The sequence below is a fragment of the Heliconius melpomene genome, chromosome 17 (assembly GCF_056956725.1).
Source record: "Heliconius melpomene rosina isolate 202511_hmr_F chromosome 17, ASM5695672v1, whole genome shotgun sequence".
Lineage (NCBI taxonomy): Eukaryota > Metazoa > Arthropoda > Insecta > Lepidoptera > Nymphalidae > Heliconius > Heliconius melpomene.
The window spans coordinates 8,847,769-8,873,644 of record NC_140405.1 but is presented as its reverse complement, the minus strand read 5'-3'; the positions used below and the strand labels follow the sequence as shown (position 1 = coordinate 8,873,644).

Here is a 25,876-nt window from a genome sequence, read left to right as displayed (position 1 = left end):
ATACGTGTGCAGTACAACCGTACAGGAAATGCACTGGTTTGATAAAATATTCTTGTAGACATTCTATATATATATAAGTAGAATCCGTAATTTTATATAAGAGTAAATTAAGCTAATCCATACCTATATTATAAATTCGAAAGTAACTCTGCCTGTCTGTCTGTCTTTTACGCAATCAGGGCCAAACCGCTAATTTAATTGTGATAAAATACTCATATAGAGATACTTGAGGGTCTCGGGATGAACATAGGATACTTTTTTTTTCATATTTGTAATATTTTGATACCAATATATTAAAATACTTATATTTTAATAAATATTATACATTCAATTTATTCCGCCATATTAATAACAACCGTCGCTATGCTACCGTTGCTAAACAAAGAAGACTTGCAAAGTTTGTTGTTGGAAAACGTCACCCAAAATGAGCTTGCTTAACGCATCTCTCTATTGAAAACTGAAAATAATTTCATAAATATATTTAATAAATATTCGTATAGTTCAAGCGGGCGTAGCCGCGTTCGGGTCCCATATTATAACAATAAAGAGAAGAAGAACAACGCTGTGTAAGTCAATTCACTAAAGATAATATTTTAAATTAAGTTGATATTTATTATTTATATAAAAAATATAAGATATATAAGATAAAAATCAAAATCCTCCAAGTAATTACGGTGAACTTTACGCAAGAACTTTTTCTTTTCACATTCTGCTGACATTTTGTTTACAATACAACGATGTAAAATGTTTCCTGGTCTAAAAGGATGTGCCCTTTAGAATGAAGAAAGTCTTAGTATGGTAAATTCTTTACCACGAGAGTTTTCATTAAATGCAAAATCTAGATAAAGTAACTTTCTAAGGTTTTTTTTTATATTTTTATATGGTATAGTTACCAAGTTCATTGGTATTTCATTAATAATAATATCTGTTTTGTTTGTTTTTTTAGCTTGACGTTGGTCCCGCATATAGGATAGGATAGGATAGGCAGAGGAAGCCTGGCAGCCTAGCCTTAAGAGACTTTCTTTCTATTAAGAAATTTCCGTTCCGTTCCGTACTCTTCTCTGTATTTTTCTAGGCGCACTCTGCGCCACGGCTGACCTCAATAATACCTAGTTAATTATAGAAAATAGATAATAATAAAATAAAACAAATTATTATTTCAGTAATCATTTATTCAAATATTACAGTCATTATCTGCGGTATCGATGGTGTTGACTTCCCGTTTCATTGCCATTTGCAGTCCATTCCCATTCATCAATGTTTTGATTATTTGAAAATGAACTTCTCGGTATAAAGTCTTCTCTGTCAGCCCAAAAATCTTCTTCTTGATTTTCTTCCCCTTGTTCTTCTTCAATAATTTCTAAATCTTCTTCATCTAGTCTGTCTTGTTCTTCCTCCAATGTGTCATCTTCTTCCAGAATTTCTTCCAAACTATCATGAGATTCTCTTTGCATTTCATATTCTAGTTCTACTTCTGGAATCTCTTCTAGAACTTCCCTGTGAGCTATGAGGGGTCTTTTTATTTGTGAGATCTCTTTAACATACTTACTTTCATCTCTCTTTTCAGTCTCAGTTTTATTAGCAAATAGCTCAGACTTAGAATTTTCTACAGGATTTTTATTATTATCATCTGTATTAAATATTGACGACATTTTGGGCAATGACTGTAAAGGGATCACCAATGTTACTGTTACGACTATTGAAGATAGAAGTATTATAAAAATTTCTTCTAGATCTATCTGAAATATAATGAAAATATATTATTCATTTCATTTTTTTTTATTTATCAGATATAACTTATACTTATAACTTATACTTATTCAACTACTAAATTAAATAAATAAAAATAAAAAATCATAATAAAGTAGTAAATCTTACTATTGACATAATGGTGAATTCCTTTGAAGTCCTGGTAGTGGCAGTGTTTGTGAGATATACTATAAATTGAATTAGGTAAAGTGCGTAAGAAATTCGGCTCACGAAGAGAAGAGGACGACAGCTAAGCAGACGGGACAAGATATCTGAAATGCAATATTTAAAAATCGTGATAATTTTCTCTATAATTATATATAAACAATTCTTGTTTATTTCCAAATGGAAAAATCTATGGTCAAATGACCACGGACCCGTACTTTATAGAGTGTACGATTCGAACCTACAGCCAAAAGATTGTTTATTTTCAATATGTCGATATATTACATTAAATCTATCTACATGTTGATAATACGAAAAATTATAACATTATAGGAATTTAAACTTTATTATAAAAATTTGTTGTTATTAGTTTGTAGTTTTTGTTCTCCATTTGTTACCATTTGTGGTATTTTTTTAAAATAATTATATCAATACATATTTGAGAAAACACATAATTAACTCTAGGAAGTAATTAATAATATTAAGACGAACTAAAAAATTATAACAACAACAAAATAACACAAAAAAATAAATGCTTGACAAATTATATTACAGAATACAATTATTATGTTATCTTTATACTTATTCTTTGGAACATAAGTTGTATTTAAGAAAATTACATTTATCTCATTATTTTTTTTTTAAATTCGCTAAGTAGGCTATAGATTCTAAAAGAGACAAATTTAAATCGTTTTAAGCATTTAAAAAAAATATATTCTTATTCAATTTTTTCTTGCCTTACTTACCAGAATGGCCGTTATGGACACCGTAGATGAACCAAGCGAAGACGAGTGCAGTGGCTATAGGGGCCAATGTAGCGTAAATTGTGGAAAAAGTCACGTCATATCGATAGTCCATGTACCCAGAATCAGCGCCTGCCCATAGCACCACAATCATAAGAGTCATACAAGTGAACCAGCCGATGATGCTTAGAAACTGAAAAATATGTTTTTTGAGAATTTTATAGGTAATTTACAATGTATGCAATGCTTAGGTATAATCGATTTCCTATCGGGAAAACACGTTAATGGAAATTATTAAATATTTTATTGCCCCGAGTGAAAATAGAACTTATAATCGTTGCGTTTATACTTTAATAACTTTTTAGAGAATTAATTATTACACAAAAAACATATTGATATGTAGCATAAGTGGTTTTTTAATTATCACAGTTTTTTAAAGATACTTAAACAAAATGGACATTAATGATCGTTACATAAGCGTATTTAACGTGGCATAAAAACCATAGGCTTTTGTCATGGTGACAAAAAATGTAAGTACAAAGTCTTATTTTTGTCTACGTTATAATTTTTTATTTGTCACTTATAATTCTTTTATTTAACTAATTTATAAAGGATTTAATTATACTCGTTGCAGGTACTTTAGAAAGGAATGTCGATATTGAATCGATAAATAAATAAAAAAAAATTAACATAAATATCTTGCTTTAAAAAACAACGTTCATATAAAATATGAAAAAAATAAACCATTTAAAATATTACTTAAAAAACAAGTAAATTTAAAAAACAAAAAAAAAATCGTTCATATAAATTATGAACCCTTTTATCTTGTGTTCTTAAGCTTCATCCTGTATATGAAATGTAGCAGGGAAAACAGAGAAAACCTAGCATTGAGATACTACGTTTCTCATTTTCCGCATATTTTTCTGGATAATGCGCCTTGAGTGGCGGAATTCAACTCCGCACTTTGATGAAAATAACTTAAACCTCAAACTACCACCACCACCGCCACCACGTATGGTGACGGTTTTGTAAAATATTAACTAACCCTTGACAAGCTTGAAGGTGTTCTTAGTGCTAGACCTAAGCTTAATCCTACTAGGTACGGAGTGCAGCGATGAAAGACAGAAGTGTAGCATAGACGTCCCGTTCTGTATAGCTGACTTACACTGTAACAAATGTTAAATAAAAATAATTTGAATTATTGCGCGTCTATAAAAGTATTTAATACTTTCTGTTTTTTTCTGCTTCACTCTGTATTCCACGTGTCGTAGGGTAGGCAGAGGAATCCTAGTTTTAAGACCTCGCTCTCCACTTAAACTCTACGCAGTGCTTTGCTTCGACACCAGAAGGAAGAAATTAAATTATGAAATATTAAAATTTCCCCGTGTGGGAATGTATCCTACAACACCTGTTTACGGCAAACGTTTGTGCCCCTGCGCCAGGACTGGCCTAATTTTTTTATTTACCTAATACTTTTTTTTTATTTCATGAAAATTTTTCGATTCCTGCTAACGGATATCTAAAATATGTTGTATATACAAGTTCTAAATTCACGAGACCATCATGGCACAGCGATACACCGTTGGATTACGTAAACATAATGGGTTCGATTTTCACTCAGAGAAATGATTTTTTTTTTTAATTTCTCCACTCTGATAACAAGACAAAATGCACCGTTGAGTGCACACAATGTCTCGAACATTGTTCGGGAATATAGTGTGAATAAAGGAAACACCACCATTAAGTACCAAAACACCGTTTTTTTGCTAGTAATAAAAACATGTAACGTGATAAAAAATAATATATTAAAATTCAAATAACATTTTAAGTTATTACGCTTTTAAAATTATAAACCGTAAAAAATACTTTAACTCTAAGGTTAAAGTTGTTTAAAAAATCTTAACTCATATAATATTTAATAATATTTATATCTTAAAGGAAGAAAAATATTAAATAAACTTTTTTATAGATATTATTTAAAAAATTGCTTATGTCTATATAACATTTTACAATTACATTGACTACAATGACATACTTCTCTCATTTTCTGCTTCATTTTTTACTTTATTTTTTACTTCTCTTATTATTTTAACATACATCTCGCATTTTGTTAAGCGTCCTCGTTTTTTTTTGAAGTATTTGCATTTTGTAATATTGCAGGAAAGCTATCAAAGTTTTTCTTTCTGCATTCATTGAAATATTTCTAAGAAGAAGAAAACAACGTGAAGAAGAAAAAGGTACCTTAACCAATCTATGTCATTCTGTTACCTAAATAAGAATCTGTAAAAATTTATTAATTCGTTCTTTTTATTTAGACTATCATAAATAGAAGAGGAGAGAGAGAGCTCGGAGTGGCGAGTACTAGGGGAGGCCTATGTCCAGCAGTGAACGTTGAAAGGCTGATGGATGGATGGATGGATCGTAAATGGAAGAGATAATCAATATTTGCACTTTGCTTGCACTATTTTTCTATATTTCCATTAACGCACGCCTGTACCTGCATAAATTTCCTTGGAATTACTCGAATCTGTGGAACGATAGTTTCGACGGATAAAAAAAGCAAAAAAATACAGTTAAAAACAAATGTTGAGTTTCCTAACTCAATGCGATTATAAACTAAAATGTTACAAACTTCATTCTTCCTTTTAAAAAACCAATAGATAAAAAAAAGACAACGAAAGACCAGCATGAAAAGTCAAGCTCTCTGTTAACTCTATAGTTAACAGAGAGTTTGTGTAGTGATTATAGAATCATAAGTTAAAAAATGTTGAAATTTTATAAAATGAAAATATTTATCAAAAAGTGACCTAAATTATACTTCATTTTATGTTTTTACACAAAAGTAGCTTCAAGTTATTAAAAATATTTTTTAAATACTCGTACTAGAGTTCATATTCATTTTTAACCGATTTGTGTAAAAGAAAGAGGTTATCAATTTGACTGTGATTCTTTTGTTTGTTACCTTAGAACTCTTGACTAGGTAATTCGATTTTGATGATTTTTTTTTTGAAAGCTGGTACCCATTTTTGAAAATATTATCCATGAGAAAATCCCATAAGTTTTAAACATTTATGTACACGAGAAATGAACGACTAACTCCACATAACGCCCAACCGATTTGAATGATTCTTTTTTATTGGAAAGCACGCAAGAACATTTCAAGGATAGTTTTATGGGAGTTTAGTTAGATTTTTATTATGAAATCCGGTTGAAGTCGGTTTATTTTTTTGTTAAAAATAATTTCCTCTTACTACCAACATAGATAACATATAGAGATTTCTACCCTCCAATCTACACGCCAAAAGGTAATTAATCCAGTTAACAGCATTCCAACGGGAGCACTTGTCGCTTAAGGGAAACCGCGGTAAAGCTCGTCGCATAGCTTAGTTAGGGTTCAATTTGATTAATGCATCTGCTGCCGAACTATTGCGGTAGATATCTGGGCTGACCACAGGTGCGGAGGGTTAAAGAGGATATTTTAAAATGATAAATATTTCATGTAGAAAAATGGAATGTCTTAGGAAATCTCTTAGGAATTAATACGTAGAGCAGCAGATATAAATACATTTATAGGTGATAATTTTGACAAAGTTTGACATAACAATTTTGTAACATTTCTAACATTTTCATCTCCTCGCTCTGATGATGAGGCAAACCAGAATTCGGTGGAAAGTGTGGAACGGATGTGTCTTAATGGGAACGAAATATCTTAACACTAGGTTAATATCTATTAAAAAAACCCTCAAAACATGTAGATTGTAGCACTAGTTCCGTCTGTTTGGATCAATTTGTTCTATCCCGGCCAACTGTGTCGAAATAAATTAGCTGCCATACATAGTGAATGGAAGTGCCGTGTAGCTAACGTTGTCGCAACTAATCATTAAAGTCACTGTACAAAAATACAACCGTATATTATAGATATTCGATAAAAACGTCACTACAGCCTTACAATTTTTATCAGAGTTACGGAATTTTATTGTAATTTTTATTGCTAATGGTTCCAATTTAATCACTAAAAATTGTCTTAAGCAAGAGGGAATATTTCACACATTTTAAATTCCTCCGAGTAGGGACCGAACCCCTAACTATCGCGCTGCATTAACACGCTTGTGCCCAATCCTTTATCTTTTTATATCCTTCTGGCACAGTAGAGCTTTTTCTGGATCTACGTAATAGTTACGATTCGAGTATCTTAAAGGAAATTGACAATTTACAGAAACAGAAATACCACATGAAAGACATTACATACCTAACTCCTTGATAGGCCAGCACTGTCAGGCGATGATCTCTGAACGCAGTATATCTTGAGTACGCAGACGACAGATGTAGGGCTGGCATCACAAGAGATGAAAACGGTATTTCCGACTGGATCGCCCAAACTATTATTCCTCCTATAATAGTCAGTTGGAAGTCTAACGCCATATGATGTGTTTGTGGTGCACACTGAAATATTAATATTGTTTAAATTATATATATTATTTACATAAGAAACTCGTATATTATGTACAGCTACATAAAATTTGTTGCTCCTCCAAGCAATGTAATATTGGCCCGAAATGACCTCTATTATACCCATTTTAAATCACTCCACTCTCCCCTTTTCTATAATGCAACAATCTTAAGGAATTTACTTTTTAAGGCCAATTCTATTTTTTATCCAATTTTTTACCAAAGTCCAAGATGGTTACGTTTTAGAATGATTCTATAAAAAGGTGCTGCCCTTAGCACCCATAAAGCAGTATAATTACACATATATACATAAAATACTAAAAAATATATAAAAATACATAATACGCGACATATACATAATACAGATTGATTTATTTTATAGCTTAATCGCCTTCAATTGATTTATTACGTAATTAGCGCTCACAATCACATACATACATAGTTGCAGGTACAAAATCCACTCGGAAAGATATGATTATAATGAAACTTTAATTATAAGGATAAGATGTCAAATATAAAATAAAATTGAGGTAAGTTTGGAAAGTCCCTCAAGTGATTGTTGTGAATTAGTTGGGTTAATATTTATATTTAAACATCTAAAGTGAATATCGCTCTGCCTATCTTGACAAGTTAGATATATGGATAATGCAAGAAAATATGTGTCATATATATTTTTATGTATGCTATGAGATTTGATTTCCACTCGGGAAAATTAATTACATGTCCTCGCTCTACAAGTTACAAGACAAATCGTGAGGTTGAGTTACGCCACACGCAATGTCTCGAACATTGAGCGATGCATAGGGAACAAGTGTCTTAACATTAGGTCCTTCTGCCGACTCTCCTGTATTTGGTGTACCGTGAGAATATAAAAAAATGTTTTATATTAAAAATTTGATTAAATGTTTATAGCACTCACCATATTTTCAAATCCAAGATAATTTTGAATGTATAAGAAATTCCACCACCATCCTTTTTGACATAACTCCACGTTCTTCGTCACCAGGGTCCCCCACATTGGTCCAGATGATACGTTCTCCCACACGTACGCGTAAAAAAACACTATAGCAGCAAGTGCGGGGGTTAACCTGTCAAAGGAAGTATAAATAATCCCCCAATTCACCTGAATACCACTTTAAAATTTTTATAAGTCTTTGAATAAAAAAATGATAATAAAAAATGAAAAAAAATAAAATAAAAATAAATAAATGATAATATTGATAAAAAATGGACTCAATTGCATCCCCATGGGATCTTCTCCCATTATAGAACAGTATCTCTCTAGAGATGGTTAAGTTGTATATCGCTGAGCGTTTACCATCAATGCCTTTAAATTTTTAAGTAATTTATTTGTATGAACGGTCCGTTTCATATGTAAGCAACATTTTACATATGAAATGTACATCAAGTTTTTTTTAATTATCTCCTAAACTTGTAATAATTTCAAATATTATAATGAAAACATCCTTTTCTTTTAGTTTTTTCTTAACCTTTTTATCAATACACATATTATACACATTTTATGTACATGTGTATTTTACATGTGATCCCTACATAGTTGATAACGTCATGATATGAGATATTTTTATTTTTAGAAGATAAGGCTACATATTGATTTATCTTCCAATTTGCAAATAGAACTTCCAAATAGAATTTGCTATAGGTATCACCTGACTAATATTTACCTAGTTGACGTGCGTCACACAAACAAACAGCATCAATTCGTTACCAAATATATCGATTTTATTTACGTTGTTACTCATTTCAATGAGTACAAGTAAAAATAAATACGGATGTAAGACGGGCTCTTAAGAGATATATAAAAAGTGCCTCAAGCAATAAAAAATATGAGCCGCTAAAGAATTGTACAGTTTTATTAAAACGACCATAATTAATTTTGTAGAATCTAATTAGAACTGTAATATATAACATTCACATGACTAGCATTATATTATTAGAAGGGTCTCATAGTAAAAGGGATATTGGTGCGTAACGTAGCGTGGTATTCAGGAACTAAGTATTTTAACAGAGGGTTCCCTCTGCCTACCCTGCTATGCGTGAAAAGAATGAATTCATTTCCTCACTTAATTTTTTTCTTACCTGAAGTATCTTGACACAAGCTTGGCAGGAAATGTCTCGTTAGAAGATTTGCGATATGATGTTAAGGTTCCACTAAGTAAGAAGAAGCAGTCAGTGAACATCCAGCCAGCTCTACACCAAGATAGTAAAGCTGACGAAACAACCTAGAAACAAATTTTATTGAATATATTACGAATTTTTGGAGTCGGTGCTAACATGGATATTTTTAAGTAATAAAAGCATTCGCTTTTGTTCTGCGTATTAAGTTGTCTTAATGTTATTTTATTTTTTGGGTGGCACTCATTTAAAAGATAACGAATTTAAAAAAGTAAATGGGTATAAATATATTATATCGAAAATACAGCAACATATGATAAGAAATAAATATACACGTTCGTTATCCTTTAAGTTCTTCATCGTATGAGGGTAAAAAACGATTCTCTACGTAGATACTGCATACTAATCCAGACGAATCTAAATATTTCTTATAAAATTACAGTAATAGTAACTAACCTTTCCAAAATATTAATTATAAAGTTTACCAACACATTTAATGTTAACTTACAAGATTATTAAAAAACTTCTTACCCTTTAAACAAGAATTTAACAAAAGACTTTTGAAAACGATTCCTCTAATCCTTTTATTGAAATTCTCTTTCGAAACTCTATTAGCCAATGAGCTTTGAAACACGATGAAATCTATTTAGAAATGTTTATTACTACATTTACAATATAAATTAGGCAGCTTTACTCCGCACTGTTCAATTTCCTCGAAAATTGAATGAAAATGAATAAGCGCCTAGTTAATTTTATTAGCAACAATTTATCTGCTCGAAATTGAAATTACGAATATATTTTTGTTATTAAAATTTTCTTATTCATACAACACAATGAAATAAATTAACAAAATAGCCTAAATATGTAATTTATTCATAGGAATATAAAAGTACTTTCCTCGCGTTTTTTTATGAACCACTAATATATACAGTTATCTTTTATTATTCATGTATATTCATGACCTTTCAGTCATGTATTAATGAATCTTATTCATGTTATAATTATGTTGTTACTAAAATCAAAAAATATAAATTCTCCATAAGCCGTACTTTCAAGATATTGCGTACTAATTGAAAGAAGTCTTAACCGCAACAATATCTACGAAAAAGTAAAGAACAGTGCCTTAACACTAAGTTGTCTCTATCTATCCCATACTGCTCCATGGCGATGTATACAATGTACTTCTAGATATAAATTTTCCATAATCCTATTAAGATACATAATAATAAAGTATTAAATTGATACAATAATAAAATATAATAAAAAACCTTTTTAAAAACAAACTTGTTAGATGTTTTTCCATGGTATAATGTACAAATTAAGCCATCTCATTTGATACCCATATTAAGCGGGTTGTAGAAATATTTATAATTCGCCATTTTGTTGCGGCGGCCATTTTGGATTAAAACAATATTGATTACATAATTTAACTGTCATCAGAAATTAAGACGTAAACCAAATGTTAGCTCAATTCTAGAGCTTGCAAGATTTCACATACTCTAACACACATACTACCAAAGTACAGAAGTTTCATATAAAACATATAAATAAATAATAATACAAAATATTTTTTTTCATATTAATATAAAAAAAAATATGAATACAGAAAAAGATAATTAAGTAAATTAAACCAATCACGATATCTGCAATTCAAACGTAAAGACAAGCCAAATAATCGTGTTGACTGTATTGGAAATGTGCCAATAGTAATAAACAACATGTGCTTGCTCGGCAATCTATCACCTATAAAATTTATTACTTTGATATATATAAAAAAAAAGAATTTAATGCTAATATTTCTGTTTTATTTTACTTTAGTTTCACAGTAGTATCCCATATGTGGAAGGGTAGACAGACGAAACTGAGCTGACTTCACACCACTTAATTTTGGAGATGTTTGCGTATAAAATTATTATTACTGAGGGGAGCTTAAAACAACTATTAAAGAAATATTATTTAAATCAAAAATTTAGACGAGTTATGGTACTCGAGACAAACCTTCGTGGTTTTTTGTAGTGCCTTCGTCAATGTGAAAATATATGTTTATGGATATTTGATAGTAATAAATAAAAAAAAATGCGGAACTCAACCCCGCACTTTCAGCCTCGTTAGGAGAGAGGAAATGAAAAGAATTAATTCATATTGGATATCGAATCCACATCCGTCGCGCCATGACAACCTCAAAAGTTTTATTATTTTAAGTAATTTGTAAGCACTTTCTTTCAACAGGTTGAGACATTTTGCTCGTTTAGTAATAGTATCAATATTTCACTTCTAATAAAATTAAATTGTTATCTATTGTTATTGTACTTTGTTTGTTATTTAAAGTATATAAAACCTGTATCTATGTTTATAAAACATGCTGGTACTATTCCCGCTCGAAGAAATATTTAGAATTTTCATTTCTCCGCTCTGGGAACGAGGCAAAGCACTCAGCACGCAATGAACGCTTTCAGAATTCGACGGAAAGTGCGAAGCGGAGTGTGTTAACACTAGGTTCCCTCTGTCCCTGCCCTGCTAAGCTAAATGTGGGTAACAGCGTGAAGCTGAAAAAAAATAACACAGAAAGGCGTATTTTAGTTATTAAATTATTTGGAGCAAAAATTCAAAATATTATATTTCATCGACAATTTCATATATTGGTTTTATCAACAATCGGAGCACTATAATTATATTAGAAATCATACAAATTTTATAACGTTAATTATTACATAAAACCTCAATGCCATTAGTATTTAATATTATATCATACATTAATTGAATGCGTATAAAAGCTTTTTTTAATTAATATTAAATATTTCTTTAAACAGCAAAGAACAGGAAGACCTAAAAGGAAGTACGTAAGGGAAGACCTGACTCTGGTCCCCATTTTCCCTTTTTGTAAGAGTGAACACGCAATGCCTCCAGAATTGGAAAAAGGGAAAAAGAGAGTCTTAACACAAAAAATAGAAAATTATTTTTTTCTCCTCCTCCTAAGAAAAAATCTTATCTCATAAAGCTCTATACAAACATCTCTGGTCTTAAATAGTTTTCACATTATATAATTTCAGGTTGAAAATAGCTATGTACAACATGAAACGAATTGCTACTAATATTTGTACAGGCGTAAAATGTAAATACTCATTACTGTTATTTATTTAATAAACACTTTGTAAATAACGTTTGGACGTAAATATTTGAATAAATATAACAAAATTCTTCAGCAATCTCTTTTTGTATGATACTGTTTCTATAGGTTTATATTTTTCATTTAAATTTATTTTTCAGCTTCATTCTGTTCCCACGTATGGACATAAGGACCTAGTGTCAAGATATTCTGTTTTACGTTTTCATGTCAATCATAATATGGTTGACTTGACGTGTAACTGCAAACAGGATGGTTTTAGGTTCGATATCCTTTCGCGGGAATGAAATACTTAATATTTTCATTTGAAGCGATTGCGGCGTTGAGTTCCGCCACTCAACACGCAATGCCTCCAGAAGTCGACGGAAAGGGGGGAACGGATTGTCTTATCACTAGGTTCCCTCTGCCTACTACTCTGTGCGGGATACAGCGTGAAGCTGAAGTAGTCAATCAAAATAGGTTTTATATGAATAATATTTGTTTTTTTAAATAAAAGAATTAATTAACACTATTTTCTACTATTTGGCGCTTGTGAAAGCGTACATGATGTTTTTTGATTTCGGTTAGAATGTTTGAATAAAACAGTGTAGTTCGTTAGTGTTCCCAATAAAATGCAAATATAGCAATAAAGCTCTAACAAATTTCGTTTGAAATTTTCTCATATAGTATTTCGTAAAAGGTGAATTTGGTAAATTTTTCAAAAACACAATATTTTCTATACTAATATAATAATTTGTATGTAAGTACCCACTTAAAAGAAATTAAAAGTTTATATAGATATATATCTTCAACAAACTTTTTTTACCACTGTTTTTCTTTTTTTTAATTGGATTACATTCCATTTCTGTACAACTCGAATTATGGTTTGATAGCGAGCGTGGCGTGTTTGTTAATCCGTTATATAAAACAAGATAATTTTTCACAACGAGCTAGGCAGAGGGAACCTAGTGTTAATACACTCCGTTGCACATTTTACGCGGAATTCTGGAAGCAGTGCGGAGTGCCGAAACTTAACGCCGAAATGAAAATATTAAATAGGTCAAGTTCCTTCTTCTTCTGGGATACAGACTTTAAAAAAAATATGTCGATATTCCTATTCCTATATACATACCTCACTCAGCTTAACACGGTTTGTATACGGTGTTAAGGCGACAGGCAAAAACTTATGAGCGACCAGTAGAGCTAACGTGGCGATAGCCCGCACTCCGTGGATGCAAGCTATCTCATCTTTGTTCACTGGAGCCACCAATTTGCTAAGTGTGTTGTATAGAGAGAACGGACTTATGATTCCATCTGGAAAAAACAGAAATATACTTTTAGAATGATTGTGAAACGGGAAACCTATTTAATCAACTGTGATGAAAGTGAGTTTTTATGTACGTCAACTTTAAGGTTTTGTAAAATATAATTATAGCTTTGTGTAACGAATTTAAGAAAAATCGGCCAAGTGCGATTCAGACTCGCCTATCAACGGTTCCGTATTAATTTCAGGAAGAGTTTGTATGTCAACGGAAAGTACATACTATCACGTCCACGTAATCTCGAAATAAATATTCTTGAAAGACAGACAGATGAACAACAAAGTGATCTTATAGGGGTCCCATTTTTTCTTTTAAGATACGAAACTCTAAAAAGAAAATAAAAAAAAGAAAATGTTGTAGGCTTTAAGCCCATGTGCGATTTAAGCCGGAAATTTTCATGTTTATAAATATTTTTTATTATTACTTATTATTTTAGACCCATGACGGCTGTAGAGCGTTGAAAAAAATACTAGAATGGCGATTGGTCGTAGATTTTCATTTAGAGATACAATAGAAGTGAAATTTATGTAGCTGATTTTTATCGTTCTTATGCATTTTTAATAAAGCGAAATTCAAAAGAGCTAGTAGCAAATAAAATATAAAATTGTGCTAAATAAGACATGAAAAAAATTGTAAAAATAACCATTATAATATAAAAAGTAATGCCTAAAACCAGTACAGTAAGGATTTCAGGTTGGCTTTCTTCCATCATAACACCCTAGACCTAAATCTATCAAAATATAGAAACTAATAGTTCAGGCAACTCTACGCCTACGAAAATAAAAATATCAAGAAAACTCGAGCGTAAAACTCGATGTGACGTAAAACTGTCGACGTTCCCAATTTACATAATAAATTATATCGTTCGTTGATTTAGAAAAGAAGTCAAGTTCCTAACTGGGGTTTTTGAGGTCTCTAAATTTATTTATGTAAATACAAATTTCGCGGGACACCGACTGCGTTGGTAAAAAAAAAACGAATTTTTACACATTTAATGATTTACAAAGCAGTTTTTTTATTTATTTTTTACAAGCTACCCGCTCTCGCTAGTCTATTTTATTATTCGTAATCAATTTTTATGAATTGGGTAGCAGGTAGCGTCGTTTCACGTAAGGTTTATTTGTAGGTGGACTGACTCGCGATGGTCATTCAGCGCGTTAAAGCCTCTTTAGGATTTTTTTTATATGTATACTAAACAAGATATTATTTATGGTAAAACTACATAAATTTTAGAAATTTGAATCAAAAATTCTATAAAAAGAACGTATTAAATATAACTAACTAATTTTGTGTTATACTAAGTGTCCTACACGTCCTAGGTACCTCTTTTTTGAATTCAATTTAAAAATTCCTACTACGGAAAATGTTAATTATAGAATTTTTAATATAATAAAAAATATATTTTATTAGTCATTCTGTTTTTCGCTAGCTTCAATCAAAGGAAAAGGTGTTATTAGTTTTCCACAGAAACGATAATACTAATATTATCATAATATTAAATGTAACATATTTTAGTGCAAAATTAATTAATATTTTGAAATGGATTTCATAATAACTAAGAAAGTAATAAAAAATTATAATATGCGCTATATAAGGTAACCTTCGTACAGTGATTGTGACCTGACCTTTCCTTTTCCGACAATATCATGAATTATAATGATTATTTGGTGAAACTGGTTTAGTAGTTTTGAAACGAAAGCTTATTTAATTGTTTTGCAATACAATGACAATTTAATGATAAAAAAATCATAGAATTTACTAGTCATGTTAAAAATTTTAATAGTAAACTCTAATGTTTTTTTTAATATTTAGTATTTCGTATGTATTTGAATTTAAATTATAGCAAATAAAATAATTTTCACATTAAAGTGAAACAATTGTTATGTGAAAGTTAATTATCTACAATTCTATATTTACTAATATTATTAAGCTAAGAGTAACGTTATACTTACTAATATTATTAACCTTAGAGTAGCTCGGTTAAGCGCGATAATCTCAGTAACTACCAGTAGCTACTATTAAACTTTTTTTTTAAAATTTGAACCAATTCAAAAATATTTACATATAACAATGGGGATAAAACCGCAACTAAAAGTTAGTCAAGAATATTTTAGAAAGTATGTTTAAAAAAAATAAAAAATACATACAATATTTAACAATCACAACAGTTCACAGAAATCTATACTGACAAAAGACAGCGATTACCTGACATGCTAAATAATGAAAAATAGAATAACCGCCCAGGATAATATATTATGGCTTCGCTACACAAAACCACAAAATCCCGTTGAAAAATGAGCCAATATTGCGAATAGCTCAGTGTTTTTACCTTTATGTTTATATCTGTATAAATAAAAATGGTGTTACACACGAGGCATTTCTATACAATTTTATTAATGTAAAATGTTATGCCTTAACTTTAATAGATCAGTAGTTTTATGACAAAATTTCTTAAGAAATATATATTTTATTTCAACAACGGGATAGGCAGAGGAATCATAGTGTTAGGACACTTCACTCCCCAATTTCCGTGTAATTCTGGAGACATTTACTAGTCACTATAGAATTTTAATTTCCAAAAAAAACGTAGTTAAATTGCGTTTTAACAATAAAAGTGTCGATTTTAATTGAATTGAAATCGCAATCGCGTTGCACTCTCGTTACTTAATCCAATTTGATACCTCATCAGTCCGTTAAAACAAACAGCTGTAACGACTGTTAAGCTGTATTGCATAATTATGTTATAATTTTCTCTTTTTTTACTATCAAGCTTTTATTAGCCCTTTTTGAGGCCATTCGTGGCGCAGGGCTATAAGTGAGACTATAAACGCGACTGGTTGCGGGTTTGATTTCTACTTGAAGAAATTAAATATTTACTTAATTTCTTTCCTCTGGTGTCAAGGCAAAGCGCGGCGTTGAGTTCCACCAGAATTTGGGGAAAATTTTGGGAAATGAGGAACAGAGAGATTAGACGCTAGCTTCCACGCTAGCTTGCTGTGTGCAGGATACACCGTGGAGCCGAAGCTTTTATTAGTTTTAGTCGTTTGTATGTATGTGTCTATGTGTGTTTGTTACTGAAACATTGAATGTGATTTAGACTGACTTTGAAACATGTAGGATTCATTTGAAATCTAGTATATTTATTAAGGACCTATGACAATAATATGAAAAAATAAATAAATAAAATAAAGCTGGTCAAATTCGAGTCGGACTTGCCCACCAAGGGTTCCGTACTAATTTCCTAATTGTCAAAAAAGGTGAACGGAAATTATAATTAAATAATTCAAAAACACGCACGAAGAAAGGTATTAAAAAGTGAAAAATAATTATAGAACATAAAAAATTATGTATTGCAAATATAAAAAAAAACTTGGGGTACTTATTAAGTAAATATTTATCTTAAATGGGATTGAACCTATTACCACGGACGTACAAATCAGTCAATCAATCAAACCACATTATTAACACTAGTCAATTGACCGTTCATTATGCATTCGATGCATTTAACATTGATCAATACACGAAATTGCGGTATTTTCACACTAGTTAAAACATTTTTAATAGAAAAATTCACAAAATTTTACTCAAATATGAAAGGAAAAAATAATCATATTTGTATTTTATATACTTTCATACTTATGAAGTCATCGTGGTAGAGGGTCTTACTGTAAATGAGCTGGTTGTGAGTTTGATTCCTGCTCAATAAGCTTATATTAAAATTATTTTTATTTCCTTGCTCCGGTTAAGCGTTCATAATACTGAAATGTTAATTTGATTACTTTTAATATTTTATTATTTTCCAATAAAAAATTTGAAAGGCCGTTGTGGCACAGCGGCAGACTGTGAAAGCGCAATATTGACGTTGGAAATTCGATTCCTAGTGGTATGAAATATATTTATGTCCTCGGCTTAGCAGCACGACAAACCGCAGCTTTTAGGTCCGCCACTCGACAGACAATGCAATATCTAAACAAAAGATAAAAAAAGGAGTATCTCAACACTAGATTCCTCTTACCCTGCTAAATATGCAGATCGAAAGAGAGATAAAGAGAGAAGCCATAAAATAAACTGTTTTAATATAAACAAACGTAGCATTTACGTAATCCCTAAAAAGATCAGGGTCATAAATCATTGTTGCCGATCACGTAAATAAACGTCACGTTAATAAATACGTCGGGTCTATTGATATCGTACAATCGTCGACGTGACCCTTGCTTAACTGTAAGCGTGTGTAATTTGTGCTAATTACCGGTGTCATCGAAACAAAATCGATTTGATTACAATTGAACTCTCAATATTTAATGTAGGTTAAGGTTAACGAAAGAGTCATACGCTTGCATGGATATTTAAAATAAATTATTTTTAATTTTTATACCCACTAAAGCAAGTATTTAATTGATATAAACGGTGTTGTGACTTTTAGTAAAGTTCACTTGTAAATGACTCTTCAACTCGATGACTAATGATTTATTTGATGTCTAACTAAATGTTACATCAAAATGCATATGCATAAAAATTAAATAAAATTTGTGCAATGCAGTCCGTTATATGCAGATCAGAATTTTTTATTATTATGTTGATGATTATGTATTTCACAAGTGTAGAACAAATTTGTATATAATGTTGTAAGAAACTAAAGTAATAAATCGATCGTTTAATCAGACTTTGTGTTAATTAATGAATCGTTCAAGATCACGAACCAAAAATAAACTGTCTAAATCCATCTGAAAAAAAACCGGGCAAGTGCGAGTCGAATACAGGGTTCTGTACCTATTATCTATAAAAATGGCAAAAAATCACGTTTGTTAAGCCTAAGTAAGTTTAGTATCTTAAATATTTATGTTAATCTGTTTTTTTTAGTATTTCTTGTCATAACGGAAATACATAATCTATGACACTTTCAATTGTCAGACAATCTATCGCGATTCAAACGTCGGCGAAGAGACGCAGTACAACGAAGTCTTAGTAATACGGTCTCGTTTTACCCTTTGGGTACAGAACCCTAATTAGGGAGCTCTATTAAATTTTCCGTTGCTGGTTTACTATGTGACGCAGCGGGACAGTATTTCATTTATATGTAGGCACTTAATAAAATATTTTCATTTCGTCGCTTTAATAACTAGATATATCGCGGCGTTGGTTTCCGCCATTACAACTTGCAATATCTCGTACGTAAAGTACAACAGAGTGACATTAGGATATCTCTGTGTATTCTGATTGACGGGAAAAAGCGTGAAGCTACTAGTTGCGTGTTTGGTAATTTTTAAAACACAATGATAAATTTATAATGATATACTATTACATATATAATTAATATTCTAGTCAGTCAGAAGGCCATTGGTTTTTGTATGACCCAATGAAAATACCTGACAAACATTAATTAAAATTAATTTTCCTAATTTTTTTAATCTTCGTGCTGTAACCCGCATGTAGCAGGACAGAGGAAGCTTAGTGTTAAGATATTCCACTCCCCACTTTCCACCGAATTTTGGAGACATTGCTTGTTGAGTGGTGGAACGTGCTTCACCTCATTACGAGAACGGTGAAATCAAAATATTAAATATTTTATTTCTTCCAACGGAAATTGAACCCACTACCAGTCGCGGTAAAACTCACACGCTGGTGCCCCTGCGCCACAACTGGCCTCAAACTTTACACTTTAGATGCACTAAAGTATAAAGTTTGGGGCCAGTCTTGGCGCCCCAATGACCAATATTTTATGACCAATATTTACCTGACTTGATTTCCTGTGGTTTATTTTGATCCTTCTCTTCTTCTTCGCCACTGTTTTCTTTATCAGAGGCATTTCTAGCGAGGAAGTCCTGAAGCGTAGCCATCCCAACTAATATTATCACTATGACATATAATGATCTGAAATATATAAAATATTTTTAACATTTTTCACACAATTGGGTAGGCAGAGGGAATCTTGTGTTAAGAAGCACCCTTTCCCATTTTCGGAATAATTCTGGAGGCGTATTGTAATATAACAAAACAAACTATGTCATATATAAAACTAGCGACCCTCTTGCGGCTTCGCCCGCTTTAACTACTGGATTATTCATGTAATGTATGTTTGCAAAGCACTTAAGATAATGTGAAAATTAATTAAACCCTAATACAACCCGCATTTTTGTAGTTTCAAGTAAGGATTTTCCAATTGTTTTACACAGCAAGGATTTTTTAATAGGTACCGTAATTTTAAATCACTTCATCTTTTCAAGTACTTATTAAAATATATTTAAATGACTTTTTTTAAACGGAAGAAATTATAAACAAAAACCTACCTACTAATAACTACTACAAAAAATGTGAAACCAAATATATCGCGCTGAAATAATACATTCAACTCCAATTATCCAATACGTGCAAACGCTTCTAACTAAATCTTCGTTGCTATAGAGGCAGCTGGGTTTTTTTTTTCGACCTTGTGGTTAATGCTGAAGGGGGTATTCTGTCCCTGAAGAAAAGCACGACTTGGCTGCCTGTGAGGAAAATTAAATAGAATGCATGGGCCGGGAATCGAACCCGGGCCGCCCGCGTGGCAGGCGAGCATTCTACCACTGAACCACCGATGCGTGTAAGACAGGCGGGCGCGGCGGACGCATGGCGAGTGGCGAGCCGTTTCGCAGCAAGGATTTTTTTGATATTGTAACAACTTCTAAAGTACTTATTAAAATGAAAAACAGTAAAAGACAGTATTGGTCTAAATTAAATGGCCAGCGTAACTAATGTACTTATTTATATGCTGAGAGTAAGGGATAAGTGAAACTTGAGTAACATATAGCTGATGTGTCAACGGCGTGATGTGTCAACAATTAAATGCGTTTTTCTGTAAAACTATTCGCAATTTCGAAATATTGTAAAAAGAAAATTTTATCTTCGTGTAACGTAGAAAATTAATAAAGTATTTTAAAGAATAAGGATTAATACCATTATAGAAAAATATCCCTCACAATAAAAAATATATTGAAATTATTATTTTTAGACAGAAATATGATCACTACACGTTATTCTTAAAAGATACGAATATGCCGTCGCGGACTTTTTTGTAGATCTTATTAAGAGGAACAATACTCCAGTACATTTTTTTCATGTAGTACTTACCATTAAAGCAGCGCATGCGCGAAAGTGTCTCAACGGGTAGGACTTTATACACATTTATCGTATTTATGTTAATTTACATAAGAATGTACAAATAATAAACTATATATAAACCCTCTACGAAAAACACTCGACTTAATGGTGAAGACCGCATCAAAATCCGTTGGGTGGTTTAGAAGAAGAAGAGTTAGAAACAACAGACAGACACGAAAAGCGACTTAGTTTTATAAGATATAGGATAGGATATTAAATTTACCGTTTTTATACTTATTTGGAATTTCAACCAAGTTCTATTTACCCTAGCAGCAGCTAGTATCAAATAACATTTAAGGTGATATTACTTATTCGGAGTAGCAACAAGGTGAGGTATCCTCGAGGGAACCACTACCCCCTATGACAACAATACATATTACATTATACCCCTAAACACAGAAATTTTATTTTATTTAACAAATGAGTATAAACAGAATATTTAAGCAAATATAAAATAAGATTAAACTTCAATAGCACTAAAAATTTTATATGACAACCTCAAATCCCAACATTGTTTCTTTATGAAGCCGATAAACCCCACAATCTTTCTACGCGAAATCGAATTATCGTATTACAAGGTAAGTAAATTTTAAATTCTACGATTCTCAAAAACTATAACTTTTAAACTCTTTTCTATTTTCAAGTGAAATGAGTCTTTTGTTTAAGAGTATTATGTTTGTCGGTAGTGAATTCAAATTCGATCTTATCAGAGGAAAAAAAAAGAGACGAAAACAATTATTTGTTTTCTAAATTTCTAATATGTGGCTTTATGGAACTTGAATCCACAACCACCTGTAATCATTGTAATTCCACAGTTCATTTTTATGCATTATATACTTAAATATACTTTAATATTGCATTATTAATTTAAATATTTGGACAAACTACATAAAGGGTAAAAATAGGGTAGGCAGAGGTAGCCTAGTGCTAACACACTCCGATCCTCACCATAATTTTCTAGACATGGCTCAAACTTAACTGCGCGTTGTCTTGATAATGGAGAGAGGAAATAAAAATAACTCAAGCCCCCGAGTGGGAATCGAACCCACCACCGTCGCGTTTACAGTCAGAACTTGTGCCATTGCGCTACGATAGCTTCGACTATTAGACGCTAAAGATCTAATTTTAATACAAATAGTAAAACCTACAAATTATCTTACATAGTCAATATTGTCGGTATTTCCAACCATTCATTCCACCAGCTCGACCCTTTCCTCACATGGCAATCAGTGTCATCCACTTTTACCCTCAAACTAATACCAGTCTTGTACTGATAATGCTTGATGGCATCTCGCAAGATAACTTCCACGTCTTCTGCTCCACAAGGTGACGGCACACAGACGCCCCAACTTAGTGTAGAGAAACGCGGCACAAAGTGACCTGGCTAAACGAATTATAAGAGCGCTTAGGATCTGTGGTAGTGTTAAATAATAAATTAGGAAAGCAGCTTCACGCTTTTTCCAGCAGTTTTCTACTAAAAGGAAATTTAGTGTTATTACTACATTGCATGTTGAGTGATAGAACTCATCTTAAAAGATTTTTTTATACATTCTTCAAAAATATTTTTATATCGTTTGTGTGGAATAAAATCTAAGTGAAGTTTTCGCATTGTTATAACTTTTATTGTTATCATGTTATTTCTTTATTAAAAACGAGTATAGAAATTAAAATATTATTCATTGATAGTGACAAATGAATATGCATACTATGTGATAAATGTACCTAGAAGGTTTTATTTATCATAATCATATGCAAAACAAATGCTTTAATAAAAAAATATATCAAACTCATAATAATATACTTTACATTGTTATCATATTTGCTATCACTAAATTGAGAACTTATGTAAATATAATAGTCTTGACTTGAAATATATAGTTAAAATATATTTCAAATTCAATATTTTACCCTCACCTATCCCGTTAATATGAAAAATACACAAAAATTAAAAAATGGATTAAAACTCACATCATCAATTCTACTTTTAAACAGATTTCGGGCTTGCGCCAAATGTACAGGCATTTCCAATTCGGGCTGTTCTGCTTTCACATCAATCATGGCTAAACAATACTTCCCTTGTACCTTGACCACGCTGCCAGTGTCCAGTTGTACCCTAGCGCGGACTCCCAGACACTGGTCGAAGTCACCCAGCTGTATACCATTACCTTGTAACAGCCCCGAGGGAACCTTCGCCGTTGCATCGAGCACTGTAATGAAAAATTCCACTTTTGTTCAACTATGTAAACCCTGTGGGAGCAGTTCGACCGTTCACAAACGCAAATGGACTTCTCAAGGGCACCTTTGTGTCCATTGTCTTGTTTTATTTTTTATAGAGTATTGAAAATTTTAATCTTACCTAAGTGGACTTTTACTTAACAATTTTATTTATTTTTCTAGCAACAACTGAGAAAGATTATATTGAATATTTTTAGCTTATCATTATTGTCGGTCTTATGAATAGTTAATAAGGCACGCTGTATTCCACACATAACAGGGGGAACCTGGGGGCGTTGTGTGGAGATGCTCCGTTCCCATTTAAACACATCTGTTCCCAACTTTCCGCAGGATTGTTGAGACATAAGGCACTATTAAAAACCATAAATACAGATGGGTCAATTTCTTCTTTTGTGTAATTATACATTTAATTTAAATAAACTTCAATTAATTAAATTTAAATGTTAGTGCTATAAAGTTTTTAATCATGTTATTTTATTGAAATACATTTCAAATATTTTTTGAATGTATAATTAATAGGAACTGGCAAAATTCGATAAAATTATTTACTTAAGCCAATAAACTTTTAATGTAATAAGATACATACATATATTATATGAACATATATGTAAAATAAATTGATAAACAGACAATTAAATACAGGTTTATAAGCATATTGTGATATGCAATACAATGTGGTTTTAAATAATTCGTAGTTAATTCTGTTATTTCCATTTCACGTTCTCAAAGACTAAATTGTTATAATAAAAAATTTTTTTAAAAAATACAGTCGAATTGATAACCTCCTTTTCTTACAGAAGTCGGCTAAAAAAGGATATCCTCACAGTTACTAGTTACTAGCAGTCGTATTTAATTCAAGAGTAGATTATCTTAGAAAGAACTATTTTTTTATGTTAAAAATAATGTAATGTATTAAATTTCATATAAAGAACTAGAACTTTGCGTCCAATAAAAATGTATGTTTACTATTGTTTTTTTTTCTAAAGAAACTTATTATGACGAACTTAAAAATATTATAATTGTTTTTTTTAGTTCGTTATAATCTGTTATAGTTTAAAACTTTTACACATTTCTATACTTTATCCATACTTATAGTATGTATAGGTATATCGTAATAAAATAAATTAGCTACTTTTATAATATGGGCATCATACTATTTTTTTTCAGCTTTACGCTGAGTCCTGCATGTAGCAGGGAAGGCAGAGGGAGCCTAGTGTTAAAACACTCTGCTCCCCACATTCCTACGAATTCAGGAGGCATTGGGTGTTTAGTGGCGGAATGGGAATGAAACCCACAAGCATATTGAGACATATTGAAAAAATTGTAGTACTTACTATTCAAAGCCCACAATTTAGATCCACGTAACTGTCTTAGTAGAATTTGCCCTTGTCTACGACATTCAGGGTTATGTATACGAGAAAAATTTGGAGCGAAAGTAGGTAAAAATGTATAGAAATCTTCAAATTCACTATGGAGTGCGTTGCGACGCAACAACGTGTCTGATAGGTGATGGACCCGATCATCTTTACTTGAAATTTTAGGTACATTTTCTTTTATCTCTTCTTCTTCATTAGTTTCCTTTGGAATTTCAACAGCTGGAGGTTTTTTTTTTTCTTTTACTATTTTAGATTGTTTTTCGATTTCTTTTACATCTTCTGCTTGTTTACTTTCTGCCTTTTTAACCTTCACGATAATATCTTCTTTTACCGCACTTTTTTCTTTAGGTCTTATCGCTTTAGTCTCTTTAATTGTATCTTCAGTGTTTATTTTATTTTTTTCAGTATCTTTCAAAACTTTACTGGGTCTAACTTTCTCATCAATACCTACGACGTCGGGTTTAGTCGGTTTCAAAGGTTTGGCTTTTAATTTTAAACTTTCCTTAATAATTTCTTTAGGGGGTGCTTTATTTTTTATATCTTGCGTACCTTTGTCACTAGCATCATCGTCATCAGGTTCATGTTTTTTCACTTTTGGTGAAAGACTTGACTCTTTGAAGGAAGTAGCAACCTCCAATTTTCTTTTCGATTCAGTTACTTTTGGAGTCTCTTTGGATTTAGATTCGTCATATTCGTCATCGTCATCGATATTACTATCGTCGTCATCGTCATCAAAATTTAGTACTAAGGATGGTTTTTTAGTTTTATTTTTTACAACAGAATCACTTTTAGTTTGCGGTTTTTTTAATACAGATTTTTCTAAAACACTTTCATCTTCATCATCTTTTTCTTCAGAATCGATTTTCACACTAACCTTACCTAACTTTTCTTCAATTAAATGTCGTTTATCTTTAAGATTTTTTTTAATATCATCATAATGCTTAACACTTTCTTTTTTTAAACTATAAGAACCGGGGTCGAGGTCATTATCACTCACATCACAATTTTCACATTTATGTCTTCGTAAATCGGGTTTCCCTTCATGGGCAGTACCAGGTAACCGTACGCGGAATGCGCTTATCACTAATAGAGGAACGGTGAGTAAAATTAGAGCAAGCGTCCATTTGTGGCACACCATGGCCGACGCGCGAGACGCTCAAGGCGCCATCATATGTCCGACTGAAACGTATTCATCCAAGCCCTGGCGCTATTTACGTCGCACACGCACCACTCCGGTGTAATCCTACGGGCACTTCATTGATGGCAGTGAACTTCGCTATGGGACGTAGTTTTTACTTGTTATCAAACGTTTTTAGTGGTAAAATCTACATTCCCGGCCGGAGTTAATTCGAGTGTACGGATACGAGGGCAAGCTTTATGGCTTACGGCCAAGATTAGTGTAAAAATAGTGTTGCAGAGGCGATTGTCCCGCCCGCGAGTCGAATTGATGACGACTGGTTT

The 25,876-nt window shown here is 31.6% G+C and overlaps 1 protein-coding gene across 1 annotated transcript; it reads right to left on the bottom strand.

The window, feature by feature from the left end:
• Positions 1 to 1,148: 1,148 nt before the first annotated feature.
• Positions 1,149 to 25,698, bottom strand: LOC146530178 (uncharacterized). Its single transcript, XM_085200113.1, has 12 exons — positions 24,374 to 25,698; positions 22,773 to 23,011; positions 21,965 to 22,188; positions 19,402 to 19,538; positions 13,478 to 13,659; positions 9,207 to 9,349; positions 8,026 to 8,194; positions 6,907 to 7,100; positions 3,703 to 3,823; positions 2,661 to 2,850; positions 1,879 to 2,021; positions 1,149 to 1,739 (listed from the first exon to the last, which is right to left on the bottom strand). The coding sequence occupies exons 1-12, from the start codon at positions 25,551 to 25,553 to the stop codon at positions 1,191 to 1,193; spliced, it is 3,471 nt and encodes a 1,156-aa protein (XP_085056239.1). The 5' UTR covers positions 25,554 to 25,698; the 3' UTR covers positions 1,149 to 1,190.
• Positions 25,699 to 25,876: the final 178 nt, after the last annotated feature.

What these genes read in the sequence shown, in the direction of transcription:
- LOC146530178 (XM_085200113.1), bottom strand. Translation starts at nt 25,553, where the DNA reads ATGGTGTGCCACAAATGGACGCTTGCTCTAATTTTACTCACCGTTCCT. An exon ending in CTTGTGTCAAGATACTTCAG is followed by an intron (nt 8,195 to 9,206) that starts GTAAGAAAAAAA and finishes TTCCTTTGACAG; the next exon opens with GTTAACCCCCGCACTTGCTG. An exon ending in ATCTTGGATTTGAAAATATG is followed by an intron (nt 7,101 to 8,025) that starts GTGAGTGCTATA and finishes TTAATATTTCAG; the next exon opens with TGTGCACCACAAACACATCA.